At 48.6% G+C, this 19,852-nt stretch overlaps 1 protein-coding gene across 6 annotated transcripts in view; it reads right to left on the reverse strand.

Moving 5' to 3' along the window:
* DNAJB6 (DnaJ heat shock protein family (Hsp40) member B6) overlaps positions 1-19,852 on the reverse strand; it is a 58,524-nt gene that overhangs the window by 18,669 nt on the left and 20,003 nt on the right. For all 6 annotated transcript variants that reach the window (XM_057731013.1, XM_057731008.1, XM_057731009.1 and 3 more), the window contains 7 exons: positions 19,745-19,835; positions 17,332-17,441; positions 15,180-15,236; positions 14,101-14,211; positions 3,898-4,029; positions 2,349-2,490; positions 1,802-1,872 (listed from right to left, as the gene is read on the reverse strand). In XM_057731013.1, coding sequence (XP_057586996.1) covers positions 1,802-1,872; positions 2,349-2,490; positions 3,898-4,029; positions 14,101-14,211; positions 15,180-15,236; positions 17,332-17,441; positions 19,745-19,809 — 688 coding nt within the window. In that variant the 5' untranslated portion in view covers positions 19,810-19,835. The remainder of the gene's footprint in view (positions 1-1,801; positions 1,873-2,348; positions 2,491-3,897; positions 4,030-14,100; positions 14,212-15,179; positions 15,237-17,331; positions 17,442-19,744; positions 19,836-19,852) is intronic.

The following is a 19,852-nucleotide window of genomic DNA, read 5'->3' on the forward strand; positions in this document are numbered from 1 at the left end:
CCAAATACACAGGGAACAAGCCCCGGCAGCCACGAGCTCTCTACCCCATTTAATTAACACTATCAACAGACATGCAGAATGACGGCAATTTTCACAAGTGGAAATGCCGAACGTGTGGCTGTGATGCTCCCCTCAAACAGAGTCACCAGCAGAGGCCTGGCTTTCACCTGCACATCCGCTGGAGTGACGTGTGCACAGGCGGGCAGCCCAACCCCCCAGGACGTGATGTGTGGGGCCCAGCTTCCTGGGACCCCAACAATGGTGGGCTGGATGAGACTGCTCTTCATTGACCCGGTGTCCCAAGGGGCCGCCAAGCACGTTCTACCAAATGGTTCATTCCACCCTTCAGTGAAAAATACCAAGTCAAGGGACTGACAGCTGCTCACGTGAGCGTCTCGCTTCGTAACAGAGAAACCACCTGTCCTGACAGCACACACGGACGCGGACTTCCTGCTACTACGACATTAGTTTGTGAGAGCAGACTTTACAATGGGGTTCTCCAGCGTGTCTCTCTCACCCCCTTCTCCACATCCCCGAGAGCTATGCCGGCAGGCACCCGGACGCCCCTTTCCTTGTCTTCCTGGGCCCAGCTGTCTTCCAATACTTACATTCAAGTTTGCAATTCTTTTGCAATTGCTTGTTCTAGCAGAGTCACACTGCTTAGTTCCAAAACAAACTCAGTGGACTAGCATAAATACAATCAAACTGGTTTAATACTCCTCCGGCTGGAATTCTAGTTATCAATGGTCATCCTGACCGATCATACCGATTGAAAAACAAAAGAAACACTTTTGTGTGTGCCCACACCTATAATCATTCCATGACTTTACTAGGCAGATTATCTTTAAAAGAGCTGGCAGCAAACCAGAACACACTGTGAAGAATGGGAAACTGGATAACTGTTTCTTCGCTCCCCAAAGAAATGTTCAAAAAATTGCTAACTGTTACTCAACATGGATAGGAAAATTTTCACACACTCTCCAAATACACCGAGGAACACACGTAACTGCAGCATCGGTCTCAGTGACCGGACGCAGCAGGAATGACGGGACTCTGGGACAGGCACGAACTTACACACACACACACACACACACACACACACAAGGCCACACCCCACTCGGGAAAGAATGCACCAAACACATTTGCATTTATTTTCTTTTTTTTTTTTAAGCAAATGACAAAGACCCAGTTTACCAGCTTAACTTTTTTAAACCTAAGCTTAACATTACATAGTTAAACAATTGTCAAAACTTACTAAGTTGCCAGCATTCATGCACAACTAGAAAACATCCTCAATGTATATTAAACCAGAAATGTATTACCATTGATGCATTAATATCTTTCACTACTAAACACTGAAAAAAACTGAAATTACTTTTGTGGAAGATTCGTCCTGGCAATGTTAACTTCACAGCAGGCTGACACTACTTGGCTCACGTTTCAAACACAATGGAAAAGCAGGTCCGTGCTGGTGTTAGTGTACGAAAGATTCACGGCCACCTTGGATTACGTTTAATAAAAAAGCAAAGTGCATACAGAGATTTACAACAATTTTAAAGACAAAAAAAAATGGTCCTATTATGTGGTCCCAACAATAAAACTCAAAAGTCTATGACAAATAAGCTCCGACGAGCTGTGTATAAATACTTTAGATTAAGTACAGTTATACTGAAAGTTGAGTTCGTTTGAAATCTTCAAAAAAATGCTCCTGTTATCCTCACACGGCGTGCGCCCGAGTTAACATTCTGCTACGCGCGTGCGGTGAGCTACTTGTTATCCAAGCGCAGCAGCTGCTCCTTACCATTTATCGTCAAGGACTTTAACTGGCCATCTTCTTCCACCTCCACTCTTTCTTGACCGTTCTCGATAATCCTGAGGGGAGGACAAGATACGTTTTAAAATCTCAGTATTAAATAAGTAAATATATACGTGAACATAAATGCACATTTTTAAAGGACTTGCCATAGATAGATATGAAATCACTAATTTTGTGGCTGAGGCCAACCTACCGAGGACAGTTTCTTAAAATAGTTGTGTTCTGACACTGAGCACGGGCGCATGCAGTCAACGTGGCCACGCCTCCACTACCAGTGGTCTGCCACGCCACCCCACCACTCCAACAGCGCTGCACGTGCAACAGGGCTCTAGACAAAGGTGATGCCTGACACAGAACATCAAGCAAAAAGCACAGAGGAGAAGCTCTAAATCAGAGATTAAGAGTCTCTTGGTACCAGACAGACCTAACGTACAACCTAAACGTCACACCCTGGAGGGTGTGCAAAGAACATGGCACCCCTGAACCATCACACCTGCCTGTCAGAAACACGGCCTAGAGGAGACCACGGTACCTCTTGGTGGTGATTTTCCTGCCATTAACCACTTTAGTCGAAGTTGATACAGACTTGTAGTTGCCCATCCCACTGCCACCAAATGCCGTGGAAGAGAACGAAGTGAGGCCCCCGTGACTCAGCGAACCGAAGGAAGAGAAGCCTGCAGGAAAACAAAAGATCAGAGACAAGCACGTACATCGCTGATTTAATGCACACATTTCCATGAAAGCCACAGGGCAGGAGGAAAGACCCGCTCCCTGCGGAGCTAGTGGAGCTCCCTCTCATGGGCTCTGCTGGGCCCCCTGCCACCGCACCCTACTGACAGGGAACCACGTGGTGCCGCGCCCCTCACAGGAATGGAGCGCCTTTCCCGCCAGACTGGAGAACCCAACTTGCTTTAAACATGCTCCTTGTAATTGTGACCACAGGGGATAAAAACCTGAATTATTAAAAACCTGAAATAATTTTAGAAAGACTACCACAAATAATTCCCTGGATAAGTATGGGGTCTATAGTTCATGGACTGATTCTCAATTACATGGTGATCCCTACAGACACTAAAAAACTCTGACTTCCACAGGTCACACCAAAGCAAACTAACTTTGACATTCAGACTGTTTTGCTTGTTCAAAGAACCTACTACCTGTCCCATTCCAGAACGTCCACAGCACAACACATGTCACACACTCCCTGATGACGCTTCCTGAGGCTCGTCCCACACACACACTTCGTAAGTGAAGTACTGTTTTGATATTTTTAACCAGGTTTATTCACTCCCCCTTAAACTCGAGCGTATTTCATGGTGTCTAACGAAAGGCTCTGCTGGAGAAAAGTACACCTGCACCTGCCCTGTGTCATGAAGTCCAGTCAGCACGTGAGAGCAAGTGCGCTTGGGGCTGCGTTGTGCGGGACAGCCCGCACAAGGAGCACAGCCATTTCTCACCACAGAGCACTTAGAGCAAAAACAAGAACCAGTCTGCAGAGGAACTGGGTGAGCTTCAAAGAAAAGCTAAGATTCCAGTTCTCTGGGTGAAACAGAGTTGCATCAGGCCGTGTGCACGTGACTGCAGCAGTCCGGCGACAGTTAAGCTCCACGCCGCAGGGTGACACAAGTGACTGCACCTCACCAGTGGGCTCAGCCTGGCTCTGGGCACACACAGACCTTATTAGAGCCCCACCTCCTGACCCCATCAACTCAGGCTCTCCTAAGATACTCGTATTTTTTTTTTAACTACTAAGAAGTCAGATAAAAAAGGATTTAGTGAGACTGTCCAAATGGGCTACTTCACAGTTGTTTATCTCAAAACTCCTTAGTCCTTTTAATCAGGAATTTCATTAAATGCTGGCCTTTAGTAGTTAAGATTCGGTTTTCAAGTATAACATTCTCGGGAAGACTAGGGAAAAAATGTAGGTTACTAAGCACAGATCTGTACACATAAAAAAATACTGGCAAACCTACTAGGCTGCTCTACCAAAAGGCACGTGCACACTGCAAAGTGCCCTAACTGAAAGCACCCTGCACTGATGTCTGTACAGACACTAGAGGTTAAGTCTAAGGATTTAGTACCTGTATCAAAAGAAGAAAATCCCCCTCCAAGGGAGGGAAATCCACTGAAAGCAGAGAAAAACGATCCCGTGCCTCGGTTCCGGCTTCCGCGGGGGCCCCTTCGATTCCCAAAGAAATCCTCAAATGGGTCATCTAAAAACAAACAAAAGCGCTTTATGAAATCTTGATTCAAGCTTGCTTTTTCACAGCAGAGCTGCAATAGGGAAAATGGGTTAATGCCTTACCACACTGTTCCATTAAGAACAAAACACTTACGAGAATATTACAATAATAGAGCTTATCTACAGAGCTGCCGAAAGTCCATCTTACCAGCAGTTTTATTTGCTTGTTTAATGCAACTAAAGCTAGAATACATCAGGGATTGATTAAAAAAAAAATACACCACTGTATATACAAACATAAAACTCAGGGTCATTAATAGGCGCTACGGACTTGAACAGAGAGCTGTTTTAACACAGCTTTTTATTAAAAGTTCTGGTAGACATAGTCCCAACTGACACCATTTCACACCTAAAAAGTCATACTACATGGAGTCTGGGTTGCCTTCTCCAAAGTAATTCAGGAATAAAAACAAAAATAGATTCTCGTAACATACTTAACTTATAACAGAGAGAACGTTGTAGCAAGTGAGGCAAAATTTAACAGCTGGTGACTCTGGACCATGGGTGCTTAAGAATTTCTTTTACTTTTCTGTAAGCCTGACACCTCAAAAAATTTAGAAGGGATGAGCTGAAGTCAAATCTGAATAAATGTTAATGGCAAATATTACCTTGTACTTTAACAGAAAACTACTAACACAAATAGGCATCATACTGCTAGCCAGACACACTAAAATGCTTCTGAAAATAAAAACAGAAGATTGCCCTTCATGATGGTTTAGGGGCTTTTCTGGTTGTAGCTGTCAATCAATGAGCACGTCCTGAAACCATGAGTTACACAAAAAAAATTCAGAGATTCCATGAAATTAATCAGTGCTGTATTTTTTCAAGGAAATGGGAATCCTTTGAGACATAAAGACGAGGACTCCTGATGGATGGTAAGACAGAAATGCATGTCGGGAAAGAGAAAAGCAACCCACAACACACCAGAACCTCAGAATCAGCAAGGCGAGAGCGGCCAAAGCAGGAAATTCATGCATTTCAGTAATGACATGAAAGAAAGGAAAGGAAACAGAGCAACTTAACACACAGCGAGCACAAAACCAAAGAGAAGCTGAGAGCCACGGCGCACTCCTGTTGACAAGACACACGTGGCCCGAGCAGCGCGCCATGCCCCCAAGGTAGCTGGCAGTGACCTGAGAGGGCGTGCCTGAGCACACGTGAGCTGTGACTCGCGGACCCTGAGGAAGGAGCAGGCCCGCAAGGCCCCGGCAGCACGGGGGAGGCTCGGAGTGGGGGCGTCACAAGGCCTCCCTGAAGAGCCCCGTGCAGAGCCCAGAACACGGGCCTGAAGCAGCACACGTTTACAACACCGGGCCACTGGCGGCTTGCTAAGAGATTCAGAAAGCAGGCAGTGCTGGAGGGAGGAGGAATGAACACGTTCATGCCCAGCGACGAGACCTGCCCATCAGCCCCCGAGGGGATCCCAGAGTCCCGGCCGTCCTGGGCAAGAGGCTGCCGCTGAGGAGGACGCCGGCCCCCACGTCTGCCAGGTGTGCAGCTTAGTTCCCACACACTACAGTAAATGCCACCACTTAAAAAATAATTTTAAGAAATCCATGTATCCACTACTTTGTGAACAGGGCTTACAGTCCCATTATTACCATATTTAGAAGTAGTGTATAAATAGAAAAGTTAATCATAAAATTTATCTAAACCTAAAAACATTTTGTAAATTCCTACGGACTCCATCTAAGTCACTTTTTACCTTATCATGGCCCCCACGCCCTCAGTGACACACTGTCTATACATTCCAACTACAAGATGGCAAATAACGCACAGCCTTACACCATGACCACCCAGATGAAGACAAGTTTAAACAGATCAAGTGCAGTTTCAACTCACAGGGCAATGATTTTCTCAAGTAGCCATGAAGAAGAATTTACATGACCAACTTCAGATTTCACTATCCACATGAGAATTCCTAAACCATGTGTTCCTCTGCATGCTCTGAAATTTTATTTTACACTGAATCATGCTGTGTCCTTCTGCACTGTTCCTTTTATTACTACTATAACAATTATTTTAGTTATAATTTAAGGTTCATACAGCAACTAAACCTTTAAAAGTTGTTCACAAGGCTTCTGAAACCAACTTAAACCAGCATCCATGGGATACCACCACTGAACGGTTTTAATTTGATTTGTTTACGTGAAGCTAAATTAACTTTCATAACTATACAATCACCTTCTTCAAAAGCTACTTCAAAAGTTAGTTAAGTAGTATAAAAATAAGGCCAGCTGGCTTTTCAGTTACATTTTCTTGTATTTTTGTATTCTCATATTTTTAAAGTCTTTTATCATGTGTATTTTTCTATTACAGAGGCTAAATATGACTTTCTGCAATTCAAGTAGCCACCAAATTTTAACATGTAATTTCAGATATTAAAGTCACCACAGTTAACCCTAGAAATGAAATGCCTCCTTTGTAACGGGCATGGTGACACCACAGAACACATTTTTAAAACCTGTCACGCTACAATCACGTGCTGCTAGCCGGCGCCTCTGTGAGAGGAGGCAAATCCCCGGCAGGAGCTGCCGTCCTGGCTGCTGCCGGCGTGGCGAGTGTGAAAACCATGAGCTCTTACGAAAGACCCTTCACCCAGCAACTCGATTCTACTTCAGGGAAATCAACTCATCGAACATGGCAATAACTTACTATACTAAAGGAGTCCAAAGCATTTATAGTGAAAATCGAAAAGTACCTAATTTTCCAACAGAGTAAATAAATGAAAAGCATGTTAAATGCAGGTTTTTGAATGGTCATCGAGTGTGAGCTTTAGAAAAAGGCAGAAGAGAACATATATATACACATCACAATACCTGAAAAAACAGGTAACAGTGGGCTTTCAAGGGGTGGAGAGCCAAAGATTGATTCCCCTCCCTCCTTTATCTATGTTTCCCCAAATTCTTATGTTGAGTCTGTGTTATGTTACTATTTTTGAGATTAAAAAGGGTAAATACCGCATTTAGTTTAGAAGTTTTAATAAGACATGTTAACATAACCAAACATGCCACCAAGTACTTTTTACTCTCACCCCAGCAGGTACACAGAGCCACAGCCACCTGAGGTGCCTGCTGAAGGCAGAGGGGCTCCGGGCCAGGCAGGAAGAGGAGGTGGTGAGAAACACCAGCTTCACCCGCGTGCCCTGTTCCAGGAACAAGGGCGGCGGCTGCCAGGAGTACTTCCTCCTCGTTTTGGTTCGTGCACACACATTCACAAACACAAAGCACAGCTCTGCTCTCCTGCCTCTCCTATCCCCTTATCACATCGGACGCAGGCTCTGTGTCAGCGTCCCAGCTGTGGGACATCAGGAGAAAGGTAAGTTCAGGGGCCTCGCCTCCTGTTCGGGAAAAGGGTCAGTGCATTCTCGGGGTAGTTACCACAGGAGGCACGATTACGACCCTGCTGTTGTCTCCATCTGTGGGTGAAGCCTGGTTTAAGGAGATGATGTGTGGGTGTCAAATTGGGAAGTAGTGGACACACGGTGTGTGTTAACCTCAACAGGGTACCCAGCTCCCGGGGGCGTCTCCGACGGCGTTCTCAGGTGAGGTTAAGGTTTAGATCAGTGGCCTGAGTAGAGCGGACTGGCCTCCCCCATGTGGGTCGACCCCACCCATCCTTAAAGGGCTGAACAGACCCACCGGCCATCCCTGCCCCCAAACACAAGAGAACCCTCCTGCCTGCTGGCTCCTGAGCTGGAACACTGCTGGCTCTGGCAGCCTCACAGCCTCTGGAGTCAAACTGGGACATCAGGCCTGCAGATCTCAAAGGTGTCCGTTTTCACAATCAAATGAACCAGTTCCTTATACTAAGTTTCTTCAAACGGACAGCCGACGCAACAACGTCACACTTATGACAAAAAAAATACACTGAACTGAATGCTGTGAAAAAACTGAGCACAAAACGTGACAGATGTTTACAGTGTAGATACGTATAAGAAGACTTAAGGAAAAAAAACTAAGTGCAAAGAGGTTTTGAACCACACATTTTCTTACATTTTACCAAAATTCAGTGAATAACCACACCGCAATGAAAAGAAACCACCTCGAGTTAAATGCTTTAAGCCTACCTCGAAAGCGAAGTGCCACGATTAGGAGCACTCCCTCCCCCGGTCCTGAAGGAACACTGAGTGAACACAAAGCCCAGCAAGGGAGAGGACTGCACGGGTGACGTCAAACACCGGCCGGTCCCTTCCTTACGGCCACACACCATCAACTCCCCAAGCACACACACAAAACTGCACCAAAAAGGAAAACACCACAAGCTCTAAAAAACATTCTGGTATTTCAAAGGAAAATACGCACACCATACTACAGTTTCAAAGCTAAACGGTAGCAACCCTTACGAAAGGGGAAGCACTTGAAGTTCAAAGGCCAAGGGGAGCAGACAGACGTCCATGCTATTATCTCCCGGCTAATCCCAATACCACAAGCTAAAACCAAAACACTCCTTCACAATCACAACTCAAAGTTTTAAAACGTGTTCTCACATATCCAGAAGTAGAAAATAATATACTTGAAAAGAATCTGAAACGGAAAAGGGAAGCAATCAGAAACAGCCCTGGCGTGACACAAGACTGGAACCTGGGGCGGGGAGCGTGGGTGTGGGGCCCTTCTCTGCAGCGGAACCAGCACGTGGGTGCTGCCTGGCACCAAGCAGGAGGCACATAATAAACATTCACCCAATGAACACCACACTTCCACCTCTGCGTGCAACTACCCTGCTACACAACACCACGTCTGGATACCTCACAGGTCTGGTGGGAGCACTGTGTTTTCTAATGGTTACAAAAATCTATCCAAGCCAAGGATCGTCCTATCTCAGACGCCAACAGAGGCCTGGGGCTGCCTGAGGCGCTCTGCCCCTCACGGAAGGAGCCTGTGAGGCTCAGGGCGGAGCGTGCACTGCCAGGGTCCCTTCTCTCTCCTGCTGCCACCCCTCCCCCTCACACACTGCAAGGGAGCCGCCCACCAGGCACTCTGCCCTCTCCCTGCACCAGCGGCCAGAGACAGTCCACTGCCCTCAACCACAGGGACCACAACTCCAGGGGGAAGAGCTCGTGAGCAAGCCCTCCAGACTCGGGCAGCTCTGCCCCGGGGGGGCACCGGGGAATTCCACTAAAGCCTCAAAACCAACTTGAGGCGGGTGCTGGCTTCCCCAGAAAAAAACAATACTGAGAATGACCTTTTCAAGACACCCTTTCCTCTCCCTACCCAGGGAGGGGGTGAGAGGAACACGACACCCACCAGCACAGCACCCACCCTCCCTGAACTACCCTCAAATGCCAGCTCCACACTCCAGCAGGAAGAGCTCCCTAACACGGACAGACTCACACCTCCTGTTCTCCAGGCCCGTCTCTCCACAGCACCCCTCCTCCAGGGTGGAGGACAAGGGCTAAACAGGGGCTTTGTAGCCGTTCGAGTCACATGAAAAGTGTTCTTATTTTAATTACTTTAACAAGAAACCTCACACACTGATGCGGAAGTGACGTCTCACTCCTCGCCGCAGCCTTTCAAATCTCACTGTGCAGGTCTGTGCAGGCGGAGCCCGGGCCCACAGGGAGGTCACTCTCGGGCCCATGCGGGGGTCATCGCCCCGGCCCAGGGTCTGCTCTCCCACTTAGGGCTTCTCTCAATGCATCTGACTTCAAAAGTTTCTCCTTTTAACATATGCTGCTTCTTAACTGTAGAGAGAACTTTTTACACATTGTTGGGCGAATGTGGCCCCCAACGATGTGGCCGTCCTAACCTCCAGGCCAGTGACCGTGACCTTATGTGGGAAGTAGGGCCTCTGCAGACAAGAGAGTTACAATGAGCTCATTTGGGTGGCCCCAATCCCATGTCACTAGTATCCCTATAAAAAGGGATACTTGGACATGCAGAGGGGACATGATGTGAAGACACAAAAAGATGCCACCTGTACCGAAGGACCATCTGAGGCCACCAGAAGCTGGAGAGATGCCTGGGGAAGGTCCCTGCCCCAACGTGCCCTGTCTCAGATCTCCGGCCTTGGGTCTGGCATTCCCGCAACCCGGACACCAGCACAGCGCTGCCGTGGGCCCTGGGACACGACTTTCTGCTGGAGGGCCGCCTGCAGGCCAGGCGCTCCCGGCCCCCTTCCAACGGCTGCGGGGAGCTACCCAAGGACAGCCATGTCGGGCACACACAGCAGAGACTCTTTATTCTAGACACACTCTGGACAGGGAGTGGCCCTGCTCACGGCACAGCCCGCGGGGGCAGGAGCAGGGTCTCGAGCTCGGGCCCGCTGTCCTCGCTCAGCAGCTCCTCGCACTCCTCGATGAGCTCCTCGGGGTCCCCCAGGCTGGCCTCGTCCTCACTGGAGATGACCTCCAGGTCCTCGCTTGGGAGCTCGACCCCGCCCCCGCCCTCACTGGGCGCACAGTCACTAGAGAGCTCGAGCTCCTCGCTGGATATCACATCCACGACCTCACTGTCCTCCTCGCTCGGGCTCTCCTCCACCACGTCCTCTTCCGGCTCCAACTCCTCGCTGGCCGCCTCCTCGAACCCTGGTGGGGCGGCGGCAACACGGGTGGCTCACTACCCTCGCCTGGGCGCCCCTCCCCCGTCCTCCCTCCCTCTGAGCCCCCTCCGCTCCTCCTCCACCTCCACCTCCACCTCCACCAAGGGTGCCTGTCCAGGACCCGGGCTGGGCCGGCCAGAGGGCAACTGAGCTCTCAGGAAAAGGCTTTCGGTTTTAGAGCTTCGTTTGGCTTTCCAACCTGAGGGTGCAAGTCAGTAAAAAAGTCTCCCCAGCAGTACTTCCTGCTAGGACTCTATCGGTCAAAGGGACGCACACCGGCTGCTTTTCTATCTGAGAACATCACTGCACTGAGGAACGGCAGCCTCGATGAGAAACACATAAAGGAATGGTCCTCCTGCGAACCAGTGTAACCCCCACTCACTACTTTTTCCAATTAACATCCTCCCAAGGGCTAGTGCTTCGTGTGCTCCACATTCGGGAAGTCAGCTGGCCTTGGAAGGTCTGCCTATGCCCTCCACTTCAGAGCCGGCTTCTCCTGCCCTCCTGGGCAGGCGTCCATGGTCAGGGAGGGCTTGCCCTGCAGGCCCACGTCCCCTTCCCACCACGGGACAGTCCTCACAACGCACTCCCCGGGCACACGACTGCGGACAGTCTGTCCAGCACCCCTCATGCCTCACTCCTTCCCACCAGCTCTCAGTTCCTTTGAGTTTCCTCCCCTTTCACCTGGGGAGTCTGAAGTCAGACATGGGGTTTTATATTCTGATAAATGCAAAGTGAAGCTCAGGACACCTTCTTACAGATTTTGGGCTACTTTGGGGTTTTTTTGGAAAACGGGAGAGGAGTTAGTCATGTGAAAAATTAAGACGAAAAAATAACACACTACTAGACACGGACATTATAACAGGGCTGATTTGGATACTGAGAAACATCGACTCAACCACTCACGAGGCACAAAACCCCCAGCCCTATGTCCACTCAGATCTGCACTAAACATACCGCCAGCAGGCTGCACTGTTACTTCATACATGTAGTAGCCATGGAGCAGCTTCTTTTCCTGTGTGTAAATCCTGAGAGCCTGAAAATGGAAGTCACCTAGAACACCTATAAGAACGGATTGAAGAAGTATCACTGCCACACTACTCACGAGAAACATGGGAAAAGCCTAGTGCTAGAAGGTGAGCATCTCAGTGTCTCAAACAGAAGGCCTGAGAGTCTAGAATCACAGAAAGGCTACGGATCTCCCAAATTGGACTCTGAACCCAACAGAAAAAATTTCCGCCGACTGTGCCCTATGTCTTGCCATCTGTAACCCGTCTGAGTGAAAACACACATGCGTATAAAGATCCTTTACATACACAAATCTCCATGTAGAAGATGTGAAAGTCAGCACTCATGACAGGTAAAAACTGCACGTCACTCCCTACCGACATCTAACCATCATGTCTATCGCTTCTTTACAAAGAGCTGCTCAAGGAAAATCGTTTTTAACAGGAGTTTGGCCTCTCAGATTTTTTCCCGAGGAAAACAAAATCTGATTACCATTCAAGCACCAAGGGACTCTTCCCTTTTGCCCTTTTTCTTCACAAACCCCGTAATTCAGTGGTACCCAACCTACGTGGCACCAGGGGTCAGTCTAATGGAAGACAATTTTTCCGCGATGGGGGACGGTGGGGGGGCGGGGTTTCCGGGATGACCCAAGCGCATCACATTTACGGTGCTCTTTAGTCACTCCTGTTGTTATTACACTGTAACATATAATGAACCAATTACACCACTCACCGTAGTGCAGAATCAGTGGGAGCCCTGAGTTGTCCTCCTGCAGCCAGATGGTCCCATCTGGGGGCGATGGGACGCCTCAGCTCCACGTCAGATCAGAAGGCATTAGAGTCTCACACGGAGCACACAACTGAGACCCCTTGCGTGTGCAGCGCACAGTAGGGTTCGCGCTCCTGTGAGAATGTAATGCCGCCACTGATCTGACGGGAGGTGGAGCTCAGGCTGCGAAGGACACTTGGTTCCTAACAGGCCACGAACCAACAGCACCACGGCCCGGGGGGTGAGGGACCCCTGCTGTCAGTGATGAAGGACACGCCAGCCACCCGGCCTCAGGCTCAGCGAGGGTGGCCCGCTCTGCCCCACTCCCTATGGACCCTCCCCCCACAGCTCGAGGTGCCAGAGACCGGGCCAATTTCACCCAGCACCGCCCTGCTCCCCCAAAACACATCTGGAGCTTGCTAAAGGTTGTAATGAGACACAAAGGTCATTTTAAGACAGGAAAGATCATTAAAATTCCGTTTTTCTTACAGTAAGATTTCTTACGAATATGGAGGACAGTTACTAAAGGACATAATTATACTTCACATATTTATAGGGGGCCTTCCCAATATGTATTTCTGCTTACAGCAAGCAGTAATTAACGCAAAAAAGTCTTCAAAAGAGATGATACAGTCCCCCGCAGCCCAAACACTCGCCTGCTTAGCCCTTGTTCACATTTGTCCACGGAAGTGCTAACATACACTAGCACATACGCACAGCCTTCCTCCACACGCTACTTCCTTGAAAATAAGGCCACACCACAGGAAAAACAAGGGAAGTCTCTCTGAATCCCCATCTGAAGTAACCTGAGAGACTGCAGCCCGTAAGAGGCCCAACACCTACCAGACACGGTAGCGCCTCATTCCTCTTCGTGCCTGCGATGGGCAGGGTCCACGGGTTCCCCTGTGTTATCTGTAGACAGAACTGCTCTTCTTGTTTCCCTCCTGAGGGGCTGCAGGTGGTGTTCAGTCCTTTCGAGCAGGCTCCGGGCAAGGAAGGGGGCAAACACAGGGTGTGTCTCCCCTCCCAGGGCCGAAGACCATGGTGGCCACAGCAGCACACCGTGAACCCTGACCCCCGAGTTGCCCGGCACACCAGACACCCCCAACACCAGACCCTAACATAACCCCGACACTCCGCCTCGAGCTGGGCACCAGGACCAAGAGCTGCAGCAGGCGGGAAACCCTCCCCTACAACCAAACAGCAGCTGGGGCAGCACGCTCTCCTCTGGCAAAGCTATTCTCTCAAAGAGGAACATCTGCGGTGCCTTGCTCTCGAGGCGTCCAAAAACTGCAAACAACAGTCCTAACACCACAATTAGAAACACAGAAACAAGTGTACAGATCAAACATCTTCTGAACAATATCCGTCTTGATGCTTGGTGTGTTTAATCAGACTATTTATTACACAGCAAATTCACTGTCCGACCAGGAACAGCATTTCTGAGCCCCCAGGGTCCACATCCTTCCCACTGCAGAGGTAGTTAATCAGAGCCAAACACAGCCAAGGAAACGAATACATTAAAGCCTTTATTATGTAAATGTGCAAGGTCTAAGTTCAGAAAAAGCTTCCCAAGGGAGATGGGAAAGGGGTTAAGTTAAACTCCTGCACTGCTCAGAGAGCAAGTGTTAAGGACAGGCCACAGCAGCGACTAAACAGAAAGGAGGTGTCTGTCCTCATGAGTCACGGACACATGACACAAACAGTGACCCAGATATCAACTTACCGAAGAAGTCGAATGAAAATGGGTCCCTTCCACCAAAAAATTCCCTGAAGACATCTTCTGGGTTTCGGAATGTGAAGCCAAACTCAAATGGACTGTCCAAATGGCTTCCACCTACGGACACAAGCACAGCTCTCGGTTACACATCCCCCCCGCGCGGCAGGCACAGTCACTGGTCTAGAGAACGTCACATGAATCATGACCTGAAGGAGGAAGATGCTTCCTAAGCCTGAGGCTCTCTCAAGCCCTACCGAGACCGCCACCTGTGCCTGCAGCTGGGCGATGTGCATGGCTGGCAGCGGCCCTGAGCTGCACATGGCACCCCGAGGGCCTTCTCGCCATCCCTACACGTGTCATCAGCACACAGTATCACACTTCTTTTATTTTTGTTACAAAACTTCACATAAGCCAAGCACATAAACATCCCCACCTCCGTGTGTACAGCTGGCCTGGAGCATCCGTGTCCACATGTCCACCGTGGGGCCGGCAGGACAGATCCCTGCAGGAACTTTTCATCAAAAGTACACACATCTAGGGACTTCCCTGGTGGTCCAGTGGTTAAGACTGCGCTTCCACCGCAGGGAGAGCAGGTTTGACCCCTGGTCAGGGACCTAGGGTCCCACATGCCTCACAGTGTGGCCAAAATACATTTCAAAAAAAAAAACCCACACATCTAGGCCTCACCACCAGAGTTAGTTACTTTGGTAGTTATTTAATAGCTTTTTGATAGACTCTGTTTTTTTAAATCCTAAGGATAATCTGACACAACATCAGGTACTGATCTCAGGGTATAAACTCACAATATATTATTACAGTGAGGTTTTATAGTATTTCCTATCTACAAAAAGTATACCAAAATATACTTTCTAGTATAACAAAAAACTTTTAATAGGCTTTTTCTGTGCTATGAACTTCTCCTTCCTCGCCCCAATTCAGTCCACCCTCCAGACTGCATCCGTGTTTACTGAAACACGACTGTCAAAGAGCAGCAACAAACTGAACCCCTGTAAGACCCTTTGTCACCGGACCACTTCCTCTTGTCACTACAAGGCCAAGAGCAAGATCAGCATGTACATACGTACCTCCACCGCCGTTTAATCCTTCTTTGCCATATCTGTCATAGATGTCCCGTTTTTTAGCTATAAATTTAAAAAGACAAGTCAGTAAAGACCAAGTTCTTTCCCTCAAAATTCAATGAAGTGTTCCCAAAGCTGTAAACCAAAGACCACTGCAGTTCTCAACTTCACAATTAGAGAGCCCGGCCTCCCTCACTGTAGATGAAAAGGGGGAAGAGGGAACATCTAAGTGCGTCATCCCTTAAAAACAGCTTGGAACGTGGCTGAGCGCTGTCGAGTCTGAAACACCTGTTCCATGCTCTCACTCACCGTGCCCACGCACTCTACGTCAAAACCCCACTGCGAAGCTGCAAACCCGTTCCCACCCTAGACATGCACCTTCTCGCCATGGAGCCCAATTGGGGGGAAGATCTGTGGCACAAAGAGAACCAGGACAGGGCCTTGGTGAGGGCAGAAAAGAGCCAGGGCGCGTGCCAGCCCATAGCCACAGCTGAATTGCCCTGGGAAGGCAACAGCCCGCCCAAGCCTCGAAGACAATCTGCCGTCCCAGACATACAGCTGTGATGTATGCCATGCTCAGACACGTAGGTTCTTCTGATACACCATGTGTGTTCCCTCAACATCCCATGTTCTACAAAATCGTGCAGTAAAGTAAGAGGGGTCATCCGGGAAACACGTAAAAGCAAACCACCTACAGCCAGTATGTGGTAACCAGCGCCTTATGGGAACAGTATAACTGTGCATCTGTGAAGGAAACCCCCAGGGCTGAAAGCTGCACAAGAGAACATGAAAAACACACTCCCCCCCACCAAAAAAACAAAAGCAAAAAAACAGCATTTTTATGGAAGTTTAAAGGTTCTCTTTCTGCTGAAAGTCAAGTCTGAATTCAGTCCTCAGTTCTTCTAGTGTTCCTGGCCTATGAAATCCACAAATGTGGGAGTGCTGCATCAGCACACAAACAACAGGACCAGGACAGTGGCAGCAAGAGTGACGAAGTCACCTGTGAAGTGAGATGACTAGGCCTTCCTTCCACCTGAGGGAGGCCGTGTTAACAGATAAAACAAGACGGTCACATATTAACTGCTAACACAGGCTGATGGTCACACGGAGCCTGTTCTAAAATCAAAAATCTCTTTTGGGGGCTTCCCTGGTAGCGCACTGGTTAATAATCTGCCTTCCAATGCAGGGGACACGGGTTCGATTCCTGGTTGGGGAACTAAGATCCCACATGCTGTGGGGCAACTAAGCCCGTGTGCTGCAACTACTGAGCCTGCATGCTGCAGATAGAGAAGTCTGTGCGCCACAACGAAGATCCTGCGTGCCATAACGAAGACCCGACAGCCAATACGTAAAAAACTAAATTTTTTTTTTTTTTTTTAGAAAATCTCAATAGTGAACCTGACCACACACAGCTACACGTGGAGCAAGTGTCCACTCCCAGTAGTCAGTGAATCTGGCTCTAATCTTTTAAATGTCTCTGCCTTGACGCACACCAGGTCACCCAGCAATGCTTCCTGGAAAGGTGGTGTCAGTAGTTTTCCAGTTTTCTCAGAGTTCCACAGTCTTCTCCCTACCCCAGGGCCCACACACAGGCTTTTCTTACCAAGAACCCAGGGAATCTATCTGGCTAACAGCTACCTTCTGCATGATGCACAAAACTAAGCCAACAGGTGTGACTTTCAGTACCACACAACACCTAAGCTCTAGACCTGGGGAGGGAAACCTACAAGCTGTGACGTCTGAACCCCAGCTATATGCATGGTGCCTGATTTCCCAAAACTCAGGAGATCCTTTCAAGTAGGAAGTCAGCACATCAGCACAGGGTGTTCACAGAGCAATGGGGATGAGAGCTCACACCACCAGCAACAGAGCTGGCCTCCACCACAGACACAGTGACCCAGAGAGATTCCTGTGACCTGACCTGTCCTGTCAGTCCTCAGACCACAGGCCAGGACTGCTCTAAAAGAGCCACCCTACAAGAAATCCAGAGGCTAGTGTGCCCCAGAACACTCACAGCTACCTTATCGGGTGGCTGCCAGGAAAAGGAATAACAAAGCTGCACAAGAAAACCCTTCTCATTGCCCCAAACCTCACTCAGCCATCCCTCCCTCTGCAGGCCCGGGGGGGGGCGCCCACAGCCCCATGCTGGGCTACTCACCATCTGATAACACCTCATACGCCTCAGCTACTTGTTTGAATTTTCTCTCTGCTTCTTCTTTATTCTCAGGATTTTTATCTGGATGCCACTTCAGTGCCAGTTTCCGATATCTTAAAAAAGTAACAGGGTACTGATCAATCCAGTGTCCAGAAATTCAATGGGCTTTGAAACATAATTAAGCAAGACAATGGCTCCAGAGCTGCAAACTAGTGAAATTAACATTCATTTCTATTGTAACATCTCCCTTTCTGCCAGAATGAAGTAAACAAGTTCTAAAATCCAGACAGCATAATAATACAGACCCACCTCGAGAGACTGAAAAATGGTTTTAAAACGTGTGGGAACCACCGTGTGGGCAGCGTGCACTCACGGTGCTGAGGCTGAGAAGGGAGCAGGTGCAGACGAAGCCTCGGTCGCTGAGAAGGAGGAGCCAGAGTGACTGTCCTTGTCCCGGTGTCCCCATCGCCTATCAGCCCATTACTTCCACATCAGTGGGCCACTGGCCACAGCACAGTCAAGTGTTCCAGCATCTCATGGGACTCAAGATCTGAACTCAAGATTCACTTGAAGATTCCACAACCAAGGTCAGTCTGCTCCAAGGTTCCAATTAACAAGTACATGCTTTCCAAATACCAAAAAGAAAAATCCTCTTTCCTAATTAGCTACACATAAGCAGCACACATTTCAGAGGTGGGACGGGAGAGGGGAGAGGGCGTGCTCCTTAAAAATCTAAGGCCAGAACACGAACCCAAGAGTCCTTCTAACACTTGGCAAGTTATTAATGTAAGGCTGCTGTGGTTCAATTTAATTTCAGCATTTTAATCAAAAACCTCAGCATAACTTATTAAAATCTGATTAAAACTAGAGTCTGTAAGATAAAACAGTTCTTTATCATTAAGTCCCTGTGGGCCTAGCCATGGAGCATTAGACCAAAACCCCTAAAGTGCTACAAACCCTCCATTTAAAAACACGGCAACCCACATAGGAGATGTCAGAGAGAAAGAACAGCCGGTTTGCAGTAGCAAGTTCGTGTCAAAGTGAAGAAACGAATGAGCAGCCAGGATGAGCTTCAACTGTCTATGCCTTGCGAAAGACTGCTGAACCTTTTTAGATCTGAGGCTTAACACAGTCAGTTAAGGAGGATCACGCGTGTGCCTCTACACGCCACTACTTTCGTCACCCTGGAAATCCTGAACAGCCTGTGCTCCAACCATGCTGAGCACGACACAGGCATGGTTTTCCATCAGTTAATAAAGGTACTGTGTACACATTACTTTTTTTAAGAATAGTACACTTACTTCCAACTATACCAAGCTGTTCTTGGTTCTGGCTGTGAGCAGGTGTGAGAAAGTCCCACCGCCCCACTGGTGACACAGCTCTGAGGTACGTCCTTGGCCACCTGGTCCCTACTGTTTCCTGGCCAAGGTCTGACACAGGGATATTCTGCAAGCAGCTTCAGGGGTGCCCAACAGCAGTCAACCTGCTACAGTTGAGCGTTTTTAAGTGAACTACCTGGCTCAAAAATCATTCACTTCCATCTGCAAACCTACTAAGTCTAGTACCATAGACTTCATTATGTCTTAATTAAAAAGCTGGTTCCGGGACTTCCCTGGAGGTCCAGTGGTTAAGACTCCGTGCTTCCACTGCAGTGGACGAGGGTTTGATCTCTGGTCAGGAAACTTAAGATCCAGCATGCCACGTGGTGTGGCCAAAAAAAAAAAAAAAAAAAAAGCTGGTTTCTCCAGCACAAACTGGAACCTGATTCCCAATTACTCCAGGCTTACTCATTAGTCTGGAGCTATGCTAAAAATCTATCAATTTTCTGCTGTACACTGACACTGAATGAATTAAACAGATTCCAGTTTACTTGAGAGCCGCCTGTGACCTGAGACTTGCCTCAGGTGCTTCCCGTGGGCCAGGCCCTGGTCACAAAGGTGCAGTCCAGCGAGGACAGACAGTGGTGCAGGGCTCAAACATAGACGTGGACGTGGACCAGGACGGGGTCACGCAACAGGGATTTTTAAGCAACTACACCAGGATGTTATGGCGACAACTCTACACGCGCCAAGGCAGCTCCATGTCTAAGTCCAGCATCAAAGTTCTTGGGGCTCATTTCACCACCTCAGTAAGTTTTTGATCTAATTCCAGCAGAAGTGGAATCCACTGTCCCAAGGCAAAGTGAAAGAGGAAACCAACTGCCCCTCTTCTCCCTGAATGACAGGTGGTAAGGTGGTCCCAGGTCTGAGCAGGCAAAAGCTGACTTGCTAACCGCCGTCTAAAATTCAACCCAGACTGCAGCCGGCAGAGAGTCATAGCACGTGAACTGCCGTTTCTAGGGGCGATGTAAAGTTACGCCACAAACGACCCGCGTACTAGTGCACAGATTTACTGATTCAGAAACACGATTACTTACGCCTTTTTAATATCCTCGGGTGAGGCATGTCTCTGCACGCCTAGAACTTCATAGTAATCCACCATGTTTTAACGGGCTGTTGGAATGAGTCCTGCAATCAGAAATCCA

Source organism: Hippopotamus amphibius, chromosome 4 (assembly GCF_030028045.1).
Source record: "Hippopotamus amphibius kiboko isolate mHipAmp2 chromosome 4, mHipAmp2.hap2, whole genome shotgun sequence".
NCBI classification, from domain to species: Eukaryota; Metazoa; Chordata; class Mammalia; order Artiodactyla; family Hippopotamidae; genus Hippopotamus; species Hippopotamus amphibius.